This window comes from Athene noctua, chromosome 5 (genome assembly GCF_965140245.1).
Source record: "Athene noctua chromosome 5, bAthNoc1.hap1.1, whole genome shotgun sequence".
NCBI classification, from domain to species: Eukaryota; Metazoa; Chordata; class Aves; order Strigiformes; family Strigidae; genus Athene; species Athene noctua.
The window spans coordinates 26637358-26648742 of NC_134041.1; the positions used below are offsets into that span (position 1 = coordinate 26637358).

At 45.6% G+C, this 11385-nt stretch overlaps 1 protein-coding gene across 1 annotated transcript in view; it reads right to left on the reverse strand.

Annotated features, from left to right (window-relative positions):
- LOC141961000 (ral guanine nucleotide dissociation stimulator-like 1) overlaps nt 1–3316 on the reverse strand; it is a 48990-nt gene extending 45674 nt beyond the window's left edge. The window contains exons 1-2 of the mRNA XM_074907443.1: nt 3195–3316; nt 2094–2204 (exon numbers count right to left, since the gene is read on the reverse strand). Coding sequence (XP_074763544.1) covers nt 2094–2204; nt 3195–3221 — 138 coding nt within the window. The 5' untranslated portion in view covers nt 3222–3316. The remainder of the gene's footprint in view (nt 1–2093; nt 2205–3194) is intronic.
- Between the last annotated feature and the right edge of the window lie 8069 nt (nt 3317–11385).

Consider the following 11385-nt stretch of genomic DNA (forward strand, 5'->3'; position numbering starts at 1 on the left):
CTTTCCACTAACGTAAGGCCCATTCTGCTAGCCCCTAGCTGTGGTTCATCTTCAGTGTATGCATCCACTGGCATACGGCACAAACACAACCACCAGGCCAAGCATCTTCAAGAGAAAGGCCTTTTTTCCATCCCTCCTATCTTCAACTGTGTCCCCTCCACAGTCAAGCAGTTTCAGTATTTCAATTCAATCTCATTCCACACCTGCAGTCCCAGCTCCTCAAATTCTCCAGCCCTTGTTCCTCCTTGCAAAGGAACCCTTGAACAATTCTCATTTCTATCATTTCACAAATGCAGAAGTTTCTTTCCCGTCGTCGTCCTCTAATCCTTTCATTTGTCCAGTGGATCCCATCCACATCATACACTTTCTCTTGCCCCTTTTGCCCTCCACAGTCCCATCCCTCAGCTAATCAAAATCTCTTTCAGTCTCTCACCTCTTAAACATTCCCCCCATCTCTCCACTTCCTTCTCTACCTGCTGCTTTTTCCTTTCTCTGCCAACTAACTGTTTACTTTTCAGTTTACTATTTACATAAAACCACTGACTGGAGTTCACCTCTCCCGACGCCACTCATACTCTGTCAGCATACTGCTCCTGGCAACAGAAATTCAGGTGTTCAGCAGCTAATCTACTTTTACAGCCACTGCTCTACTGTTCTTATCTGCTTCTGGCTAAGCTATGATTCAGCTTGTCCTTGGTTCATTTCATGGGTACCTGGCTGTCAGTTCAAGACCAACAAACACCACAGAACTCTAAATTTTTCACCCGTCTTTTCTGCTTTGCTGTCTTTGCTTCATGGACAATAGCACCATCCGGTTCAACACACAGGTGCCAGCCTCCCTATAGGCTGCCTTTACAGCCTCGGGAGTAAGCTGAACCTCATACAACCTTCTCTTTCTAGCCACGTCATTCAAATGCCTTGCTACTCCTCTTAAAACTTTTATTCCAGTTACCAATATGCCTTTTTCTCTAGCCTGATCTATTTACAGGAGCTCGTAAATACTTCCTACTATTTTTTCCTGGGAAAAACAGGAGGCACAGGTGGGAAATCTGACACTCGAAGGAAGCAGATTTGAAATTATCTGTTCTGACTGGAACTCTATGTACTTCTTGGAAACATAGGAAGGGGAGCTTCTAAGCACTATCTCTATGCAGGACAGAATTTGCTTATCTTTCTTGACTGTGGGTTCAGCACCGCTGCATTGCTTTATGTCATGGAACTTCACAAGAACACGATTTGATGTAAGTCTCGGGGCAGTTTTAAAAGTCTTTAAAACATCAATCTGGATACTACATCAAACCAAGTTCTTACATCATTGCCTCTGATCCTGAAGAAAATATAGAAACATAACAAAACAATACGAAAGCTAGAGCCAGCTCCTGAAGATCTGGCTCAAACTGCCACAGCTGCACTGATTCCAATGAAGTGAGGACATTTTCTATCAGCTGGGGACTTGGCCTGACAGAGGTGAAGCACTGGGCAGCATGCCAAATTGAGTGCGTGTGCATTTAAGCTCAATCTACTTACCACTAAAGCCTTCATGCTTTGAAATGTACCTTTGACAAACAGTACAGGGCTGGAATTCCTGCAGACATGCAGACAAGTAATTTCTAACCTAGCTGAGAAAGCACTACAAAAATAAGACCCAAACCTATATTCACTTAACTTCTCAGGAAGTTTCCGCTAACTTCCGACAGATCTTCATTAGTCAAAATACTATGACTACTAATTTGGAAGACCTGAGATAGGTTCCTAGCAGCAGAAACAAGCCATAGCCCAGTCTGAAACAACTGCTAAATGTTCAGCTTCTCAGGCCATAAGCTAAGATCCTTACTCCTGCACTAAGTATCATCCGACCCCTCGCCACAACTGGTCAAAGCTTGTCTGCATGTCAAGAAAAGAGTCAACACAAGGAGAGAGTTATTTCAGATGACCCAGGCAGTCAACTTCAGCGTTTTGGGTTTTTTCAACAGTGAGAGCAGTCAGTGCTAAAAGTTACTATCCTAGCGATTCGTGTGGAATTCAGCTCCCTGGAGCAGGCTCCAAAGCCCATGAGCAGCCTTCCAAAACGCCACCGCGCCAGCTTTACTTACGCCTATCCAGTTTGCTCCTTCCTTGGCAGCGTGCTGAACCTGCACTCGTTTCAGGGTGACATGGAAAACGGCTCCCTCTTCCACCTCTTCATCCACATCCTGAATTGCGCTCTGCCAGGGAAAGGAGAAAGGGGGAAAAAAAACAAAACAAAACAAAACAAAAAGAGAGAGAGAAAAAGAACATTTTCACTCCTCTGCTAACCGCACTCTACCCCAGGTGCTGTACTGCTTCACACAGACCTGAGGGCAGAAGATGGGCTGCACAAAGTAAATACAACAATCAAAGCAATACGGGATACTTTCAGATTGAGGATATGTTCTGGAGATACTCTTGGCAAACTGTCCTCTCCTGTGGTATCAAGATACCTTGACTTCCCATTCAACTGTTTTTCCTAGACTAGCACGTACTTTAAATAGTTGTATAAAGTCTTTTCTAAGGAAACGGTTTGGGTTTGATTAGCAATCTTCTCTTCCCTCCCCTCCCCCCTTTCCCAAAGCAATTAATCTCTTTGGCCTTTCATTTATGGAAGGAATTGCACTTTTTAAAACTGCAGAATTACTTAGGCAGGCAGCCTTTAAATGCTTGTTAGCTTCGAAGTTTAAAATACACCAACCTTTTATTTCTTTTGACAGGACGGATCCAAAGAGCCGGTGGTTTGCTTTTCAAAACCTATTATTCCAAGCTACGAAAAACTTTACGGAGTCGAGGCTTTAAAACTCACAAACACTAGAAAGCGGGTTAAAAAAAATAACAAGGATAACAGAAAAAGAAGTAGCGCAACGTCCTCCAAACTTGAAGCGAACAGGTGCTGCAATGACTCCTCGTTCCCCAGCTGATTACCCGGACAAAAGCGCAGGCAGAGCCCCCGCGTCCCCGCTTCTCCCGGGGGTGGGGGACTCCCCCCCTCCGGAGCACCCTCCCGGCCCCAGGCACGGGCTCACGGTTCCTGGGGAAGGCAGCATCGCTCCGAGCGGCGACGAGCAGGGAGGCGGCAGCGCGCTGCGGCTCCGGCGAGGCTGCGGGGAGCGGCGCGCCCGGGCCACCCCGCCGGCACCGGCACCCCGCGGGCAGGGCAAGGGGCGGACGGGACGCCCGGTTACCATTTTCGCTTTCCACAGCAATTTCATTCTCGGCGCCTTCCCGGGCGCCTCGACGGGGCACGCCGCCGCCGCCGCGGGCCGGGCCGGGCCGAGCCGTGCGGCCCCTCGGCTCCGCGGCGCGGGAGGCGGGAGGGCGGGCGGCCGCGCCAGGCCCCGCCTCGGCCCGGCCCCGGCCCCGCCGAGGGGCTTCCTGTTTACCGCCGGCCGACAAGTTGCGGCGGATTCAGTCGTCCCTGCCCGGCGCCGCGCCGGGAGCGGCCGCGGGGCTGCCGCTCGCCGGGGCTCCGCCGCCCGGAGCGGGGCGTTCACCCGCCCCCAGCTCCCTGGAAGAGGGACAAGGTGCGGCGCGTCCCGCTCGGCTTCCAGCGGGGACGGGGCCGGCGGGCAGCGCCTCCTTCCCGCCGCCGCCCGGGTGCAGCCGCACCGGCAGCGCCCGGTGCCCGCGGGCGGCCGGGGCAGGTGCCCAGCGCGCAGGGCCGGGCCGGGCCGCCCGGGGGGCTCCCTGCCCGCTCCTGACGGGGTTGGAACTGTTCTAGCACTTAGAAAGGCAAACGGCCAGAAGGGGGATTTTAGGGCAAGCTCAAGCTGGACAAGCTTACTTCCCCAAGCTTGCAAGGAAGGAAGTCAGAGGCTGTAGGGAACCCCAGCCCTGCTGCGAGCGGCGGCACTCCAGGTTGTCGCGGCCCTGCTCTGCGCTCGCCCGCCGGGCAATTCAGGTGGCTCAGACAGGGGCAGAGCAAGGGCCTTCCTCCTCCTCCTCCTCCTCCTCTTCCTGCCCACCCCAGGCAGGCCGTGCCAGGGCAGGCAGTCCCCACCATGCTGGCTCTTTACATAGACTAAACCCACAATATCCTTATTTTTTTTCTGTGGGAGCCCCTTGCTCACACACAAGCCCCTCTGAACCATGACCATCCTCTTACGCAAGCACTAGCTGCAGAGATCAGCATGCTAACACAAGGATCTCGACCACCTTAAAAACACTGACTTAAGTTGCCTATTGAGCTGTCTTTAGTTACCGGGATTTTTGGACTTACAAAGGAAAGCAGAGAGGAGCTGAAGGCACCAATTACTGTGCAAGGCAATGAAAGCAGTGAGACCTGAACCAGAAAGCTCAGACCTCCTGAACCTCAGCACTAACAGCCAGTGTATTCACGTATTTACACACAAGTGTTACTGGCAAGTCTCTCAGGAGCAGTGCTGGTTCGGAGAGACTGTTACCACTTGCAGCTGTTAACGTGAAGCAGCACATGAAAGCAAGGAACATTATTTTAAGCTACGAAACCAAGATTGCATTGTGTTGTCACGGTTGAAGTGATCAGAGGATTTGCCAGGCGGAGCATTGAGTTTATTTGTGTAACACCAAAGTGATCCAGAATATGCTGAGGCAGATACAAACTTCAATAATCTGACCAGAAACCCCCAACCCAATATTAAAGAGTCTGTGTTTCGTAGAAACTTTCAGTATTTACTTGATTGAAATCTTAATCTAGTTATTTTGTTTACTTATCCCTTAAATGAGTTGACATGAGTAAGCTTCTAGAAGCTGTTTCCGTTACCTAGTTTAGCTGCAAGAGGAAAACTGCAAGATGGCCAGGGCAATACACAGTGCAACTTAGTCTGACAAATTAATTTCATCTTTCTTTAGCCCCTACCTAGGATGCTAGTTCAGAAAAGCACGTAAGCAGGAGCTTTACTTCAGCATGAGCCTAAACCATTCACATCAAAGCAACTAAATTCTTAAGATTCTTTGATGAACTGGAGCCTAGACCCTGGAATCAGAATGAGTTGCAGGCTCAAACCTCCACGGGACTGAGTCTTGTCCCCACAAGAATTCCGTCAGACATTGCATTGCGTAGAGCCCTGCAGTCACATTTGCAACAGATTTTCAGTGCAAAAGTGTTTATCCAAATCCTCTGCCAATTCTCATATTTGCAGTTTTCTAGTTCCTTGGAAGTCTGGATTCTGTTGCTAACGGCCTCACTTGGGAGAGGGATAGGTGTAGGTTGGGGTGGTTTGCTCATCAAAGCAGCTGCCAGGGGATGGGATAGTGTTTTCCAACATCGTGTGCCTTTCTTATGCCGCAGTATTTGCTTGCTTTCCAGCTAACCAAAGAGGTCAATTCAAATATACTCCCTCTTGCAACGGACGTCGTCCATATTTATATCCTCAGATGTCATCGCTACAACCGTGTTGTTACATGGAATACAAGAAATTTCTCTCAGACTGGTAGAACCTTTCAAAGTGAATGGAACATGCTGTACTGACTACAAATTTAACAGAAGGACCCAACTCCTGTTATTAACTTTTACCAAAACATGCGTGTCTGTGTATGTGTACATAACATATATGTGTTTATTTGATCTTTGAGAGAGAAAGGATTGTGCTCAGTCTGGGCTCCTAAAAATCTGATTTCTATCCAGATACTGATTATTTCATACTGAAAAGGAGGAAAAGCGTATGTAATGCTTAACTTCCCTTTAGTTGCATTCTAAGACCATTATGTAGTGTTCAGCCCCTTATGTAGACCAAGAGACAGGATCAGAAGGCACAGGAGAACATGAAGACAAAGCAGGCTCTGATTAGTCTAAAAGATGTTCTGTAAAGATTTCAAGGACTGAGAACAGCATGAAAAAGCATGAGAACAGTCTGCAACTCGGTTTAGTGGAACTTCTGGTTTGCTCTTTTAACAGACTTTAATCACAAACTCGATCTACACCAATGAGCCACACTCGTGGTTAACTTTGTGTTAAATATTTGGTTCCTTCCCAATCATGTTCACATGCGATAGCTACATTCCTGCCATAATCAAGGTCTGTGCCTGCCCTTTCTACTGAATCAGAGTTGTTCCTCTAAATACATCTGAGCACGTATTCCTTCCCCCTTGCACCAAGAAGGAAATGCAAATCCACTTGTTAATGCAACCTTACGCTTCTCACAGTGAAATGTTATCTAAGAAGATCCTTTGTGGTCTGGAAAGTTCTCAAACAGCAGATCATTGACCACTTAAGCCCAGTGAGAACTTGCTGACTGTCCACAGAGAAATAAGTTAGTCACAGAGTGATGATTTTTCCTTGTTTTCAACTGTTGCTACAGCTGGCATGCAGACACTTTCATGAGCAGATAAAGCAAAAGACCTATAAACCAGCTGGAAATAAAGAACAGCTAGTCCTACTGCCTCTGCTAGGGGCCTAGCGGAAGGAGAAGAGGAAACAGAAGCCAGCGGTACCCAAATAAGGGAAATATTTGGGAGAGCAAAGGAAAAGGACAAAGTAACCAGGCGATGTAAGAATCGTCGCAGACAGCTTCTCTATGAGAGAAGGGCATCGCGCAGCCTAAAAGGAAAGAAGCCAGGTACCAGAGCGCTGCATGCAAATTAGCCTTACTGGGAAGGGCTGCTCAGTGGGAGACAGGAAAGGAAAACACACAACTGCCTCCTTATTTTTTTTCCAAAAAAGGGAGAACGCTCCTTGCATTACAGAAACCATAAGTTAGGCCGTGGTTTCAAGATGTTCCTTTCAATGGCAGTACCAGCTCAAGCAGTTTCCACTGTCTGGTGCTTGATTGCGCCAGGGGCTAGACCTGTTTGCATGTTGGAAATGCTAGACATTTCCTAGTAACCCTGCCTTTGCATTAAGTGTTTTTCCAATATTACATAGTTTTCTTTTTTTCTGTTTTGGGGTTTCTGTTTAAGAAGCAGTGGCTACCACCTCAAGGGCACTACCTGTACATGTGCACCTGTTAACTGGAAGAGAGGATTCCACGAGACAGGCTGTCTGTTCATCCTGTAGAAAATAGGAGAATCTATCGTATAGAATAAAGCCTGTCCAAAGAGACGCCCCCTGCAGTGGATGATGCATTAGAAGGGCATGCTTACAAAAGGAAATAAATACTGTTTCTATTCATACTATCTCATTAATTATTATTTGTCTGGTTTCTTTATAACCACATCTAGTTCCCGCTTTCTGTTTATGGCATATGCCCTCAATTTGATAACTAACAGGTGCTGCAGACTACAGTTCTTGAGATTGAAACTATTAAAAAAATCACACACAGGTGAGCCACAAAAGCTACAGAATTTAAGCAGACTATAGAAATGCAAACACGTATCGGTTTGATATTGTGATTTACTGGCTGTGGACTCTGGCCTGTAGCTTGGCTGCAGAGAGCTCTTTGCCACAGTTACTGTAGGAGAACCACCTGGTAGTACTCCTTTACATTGTGCACGCCTGAGTTCCTGCTTTCCACTCAATTACACAGTTAGTTTGTCACAGAGTGCTTTAGACCTGCTTAACATTCAGCGTGCTGCAATCTCTGTAAAGGACTAAAGGTCCTTTACAGCACAAAGCACCTCACAGGCACTTACCTCATGCAGTCTGTTCCATCAGCACAGGGGCAATACGTTTACGTGCTGCGTGCTGATGTGGAGGGTAACAGAGGGGAGGCAGGTCCTCCATGTTCCTCTTTTGGAAATAAATTAACTTGGAGATTTATATTCTTTAGATGAACGGGTGCCCTGTCAGTACATGTCAGCCAGTAAGAAAAATTGTTGGGATCAAAAATTAAATTTGAATTTCAAACCACTAACTAATCAAAGCACAAGCAATGTTACATTATACACTGTATGTCTGATCTTCCACTGTCTGCAACCTTTGCGATCCTTATTCCTGTGCAAAAAAGGAAAAAACGTGTTCCCCGCTCGCTCTGAACAGCGTTGAAAGATGTGGCAATGCAGTAGCAGCTCAGTAAAGAACCAGATAACCAAGTTCATCATAATCTGTCTTGGCTGACACTAGAACTAAATAGGTGCCTTTGAGTAATCGGAAGTATTAACCAGCTTCATTGTAAAATGCCAGAGGAAATGCAACAGAGCTCCCATACAAAAAAAAAATAAAAAATTACTGATTCATAAGGCTGCATAATTAGCAATGCTAATTCAAAAAATTATGTAGTTAAGGAAGCAGATCCAGCCTTCCCTTGACCTCTCATTTCAGATGTGATTGCAGTTAGATAGGCATGCACTGTTTCACAAACTGTGCAGTCCAAGAGGAGATGGCATGCTTTTGTATAGTCTCAGATCTAGGGGGCATATCTCCTTCAGGAACAGCAAGTCCTTGGCCTGCCGTTTGTTAAGACTTCAAAGCAATGCTGCTTGCAAAACCGTGGTCACATCACTGGTAAACTGCACCGCCTGCAACGTCATATGGAGAAACAACAGCGTGTTTTACTCCCTGTCCCCTGAGCCTTTTCACTCAAGAGGAGGGTAAGTAGTGCCAGCGTACCTCAGGGTCTGCTCTCATACCCGCCCCCTACTCAGTCTGCAGAAACCTCTCTTGGTTCTTTGGAAACAACCTGGAGGAGCAGAGACAGCGGGTCCTAGGAACTGGAGTCTCAGTCGCACATATCGCAAAACACCCAGAAACTTTTCTTAGGCCTTAAGCGCTTTACCAGCTCCTCTGTTCTTTTTCCAGCCACATGTGTCCCTGCTGCTTCAAAGCAGTATCTTTCTCTAGTTTCGTGCTCTATAGCTACTCAGGTGTTTGCAGCAAATCCTCTTGGCTGCCCCCTTCACAAGCTTTGAAGGAAGAAACAAAACCCTGAAGTGCATGCTGAGTACGTGGTTTTCTAAGGCTTGTAACTCAGTCAAATCAAAGCCATATTAACAAAGGGAAAGTTGCCTATGCTGTTGAGATCGTTCCGTTTGTAAACAGTGGGACCGTGCTTCTTTACCTTACTACGCTTCACAGAGGAATAAGCAAGTGTTCATGTAAAGGAGAGGACAGGGAGATGGAGTTCACTGATTTCTTCCTTTTTCAAAGAAAGGACTGATTTTCCCACCTGTTACGCACACACACACACACTTCCATTTGGTATCATCACTGTTGTAACCACAGAGTTTTCTGCCACAGCAGAAAATTCCGATGCACATTGTGATATAAAGAGGTCATTTTGATTGCATCAGCTGAATTAAGGAAAAAAAACCTTTCCTGATTTGTGAATCAAGTGGCTCTCATATACAAGTGTCACTCAAAAGATTGCCTTCTTTTTTGCACAAACAGATATTGGGTTGATTTAGCACAGTTCTCGTTTTCCCTAATTGCTCTCTCATCTCCATAAACAGGCTGGTTGTCCATAAGAAGCTTCTTGCTTCCAATACATCTACAAATTTGTTATTTATGTTATTGGCTAGTTGGTAGTCAATCCTCCCCCTCATTCCCAAATTACTTGCCATAGTTCATGTTCTTTTCTAGCAAGCTTCAGTTTCCAGAACAAGAAGTGTAACTATTTGATTAGTTGATGAGCTCTCAGAACTTCCCATTTACAAACATAACTTTCTTTTTCCCTCTGCCCTGTTTCAGTTTGCTTTGGTTACAGGTATGCACATATGCCTTTTATGGCCCTGTTGCTGTCTGCTTCGACAGTATAAATCTCTGTTGACTATGAGGATTTTCATCTCCTTAATTTTCACTCTAGAGTCTTTTTCATTTTTCCTCTTAAAAAAGAAATATTTCCTTCCCTAGAAGACTGTATCACTCTGGTATCCTTTAATCCAAGCACTCCCCAGAGGACTCTGGGTTTAATAATTATATTGGAGTGCCTGTTACTTAAGATACTGGGAGTACTTCCCACTCTATCCAGGGCCTTCCCTTCCTCTGAGCAGACTTTTGCCAGGCAGCTCTGTATTTATATCTAACTAGTTCAAAGCCCAAGGGCTTTGTCCCTCCCACCCACTGAGTTATAATCAGAGGGCATGTCTTCAGTTTGACGCATTCATTTCATGCATACATAGTTTCCAGAAAGAGTAAATGTAGAGTTTCAGTTTAAATGCTGTTCCTACAACAAATCCTAGTAATCGTGTGTTTTCAATGGCATGATACATGTTAGAGGTCACAACTAACATGTCCAAAAGTAACTCCATGGCTTAGACTTAAAGCATGAGGAAAATCTGCACAAAGTAGTCTTGTGAACTGTGAACCCCAAAACAAAGTGTGGCATTTCCGAACGTTGTGCACAGACTCAACACTCTTAACCTCTAAGAGATGGTTAAAGTAACAGGGATAAATTAATCATAAATCCTTGTATTACTATCATAGTTGATCCTATTTGCTTTTTTATTCTAAACGACCCATATTAAACTTGAAAACTGTGTCCTCCTTTCTTGCAGGACATATTTCAAACTACTCAGAAATTCCTAGACCCCATTTCAAGAAGCCAGTCATATATATAAGAGAGCTCTTTTGGATGCTGAAGACTCTTGAACACCAGGGACACATTTCTCAATCAGATCTAAGACCAATTCTTCCAAGCGCTCAGGTAAGATGGGCACTCGCTGCAGTTCTCTGCTCTCAGATCTCAATGCTGTGAGTCTAAGCCAACAAAGGATTCCCACTAGCGTAACAGAAAGCAGAACATAGGCTTCAATTCAGCTGAGAGTGAAGACACGAGAAAGAGCCTCATTTTCCAGTTGGCTTGGGACCCTAACTTTTCCCCAGTGCTCAAGTAACAACAGTAAGACATAGCTGTCATCTTTTTTCTTCTCTTCATTCAGTTAAAAGGCAAATAGCTGCAGTGAAGCAAGAATTCGGCTTATCTATGGGGTACTTTAGTATTTATTTAGTATTTAGTTTTTTGTTTAATGCTACATTCGTTCTATCTGATTTCACCAAATCCCACAAGGATTTTATTGCCCTCTTAGAGCCCTGCTACAGAGCCAAGTAGGCACCATTAAATCAGATGCCTACTCCATAGCTTTCTTTTGAGCTCTGTTTAGATTTGCAGGGAGGAGCAATGAACAGGAGAATTGCAAACAAATATGTAACCGTTAACTTTAGAAATATATATATATACTAGTCCCTCTGTAACCATGTAATGAGTTTTCATTATACATACCACTTGAACAATTAAAATTTCAGGGCTTTACTAACTACCACAGCCTTGAACACAGCAATCTCTAAATTAGAAAGGGTATCTTTCAAGTGCCTGCAATAAAATCCAGGTTTGGGGAGGCTGGGGTTTGGGGGTTTTGAGTTGTTTTTCTGTTTGTTTTTACACCATCTCTAAAATATCCCATAGTCAGCTATAACTGCCTGTACACCAGTGACTTGCCTCCTGCACACTCTCTGCATCTTCTGCAGGCTGCACCTGTGTCTTGGTTTCGGCTACGTGTTGCTCAGGTGAGCTTCTATTTCGTCTT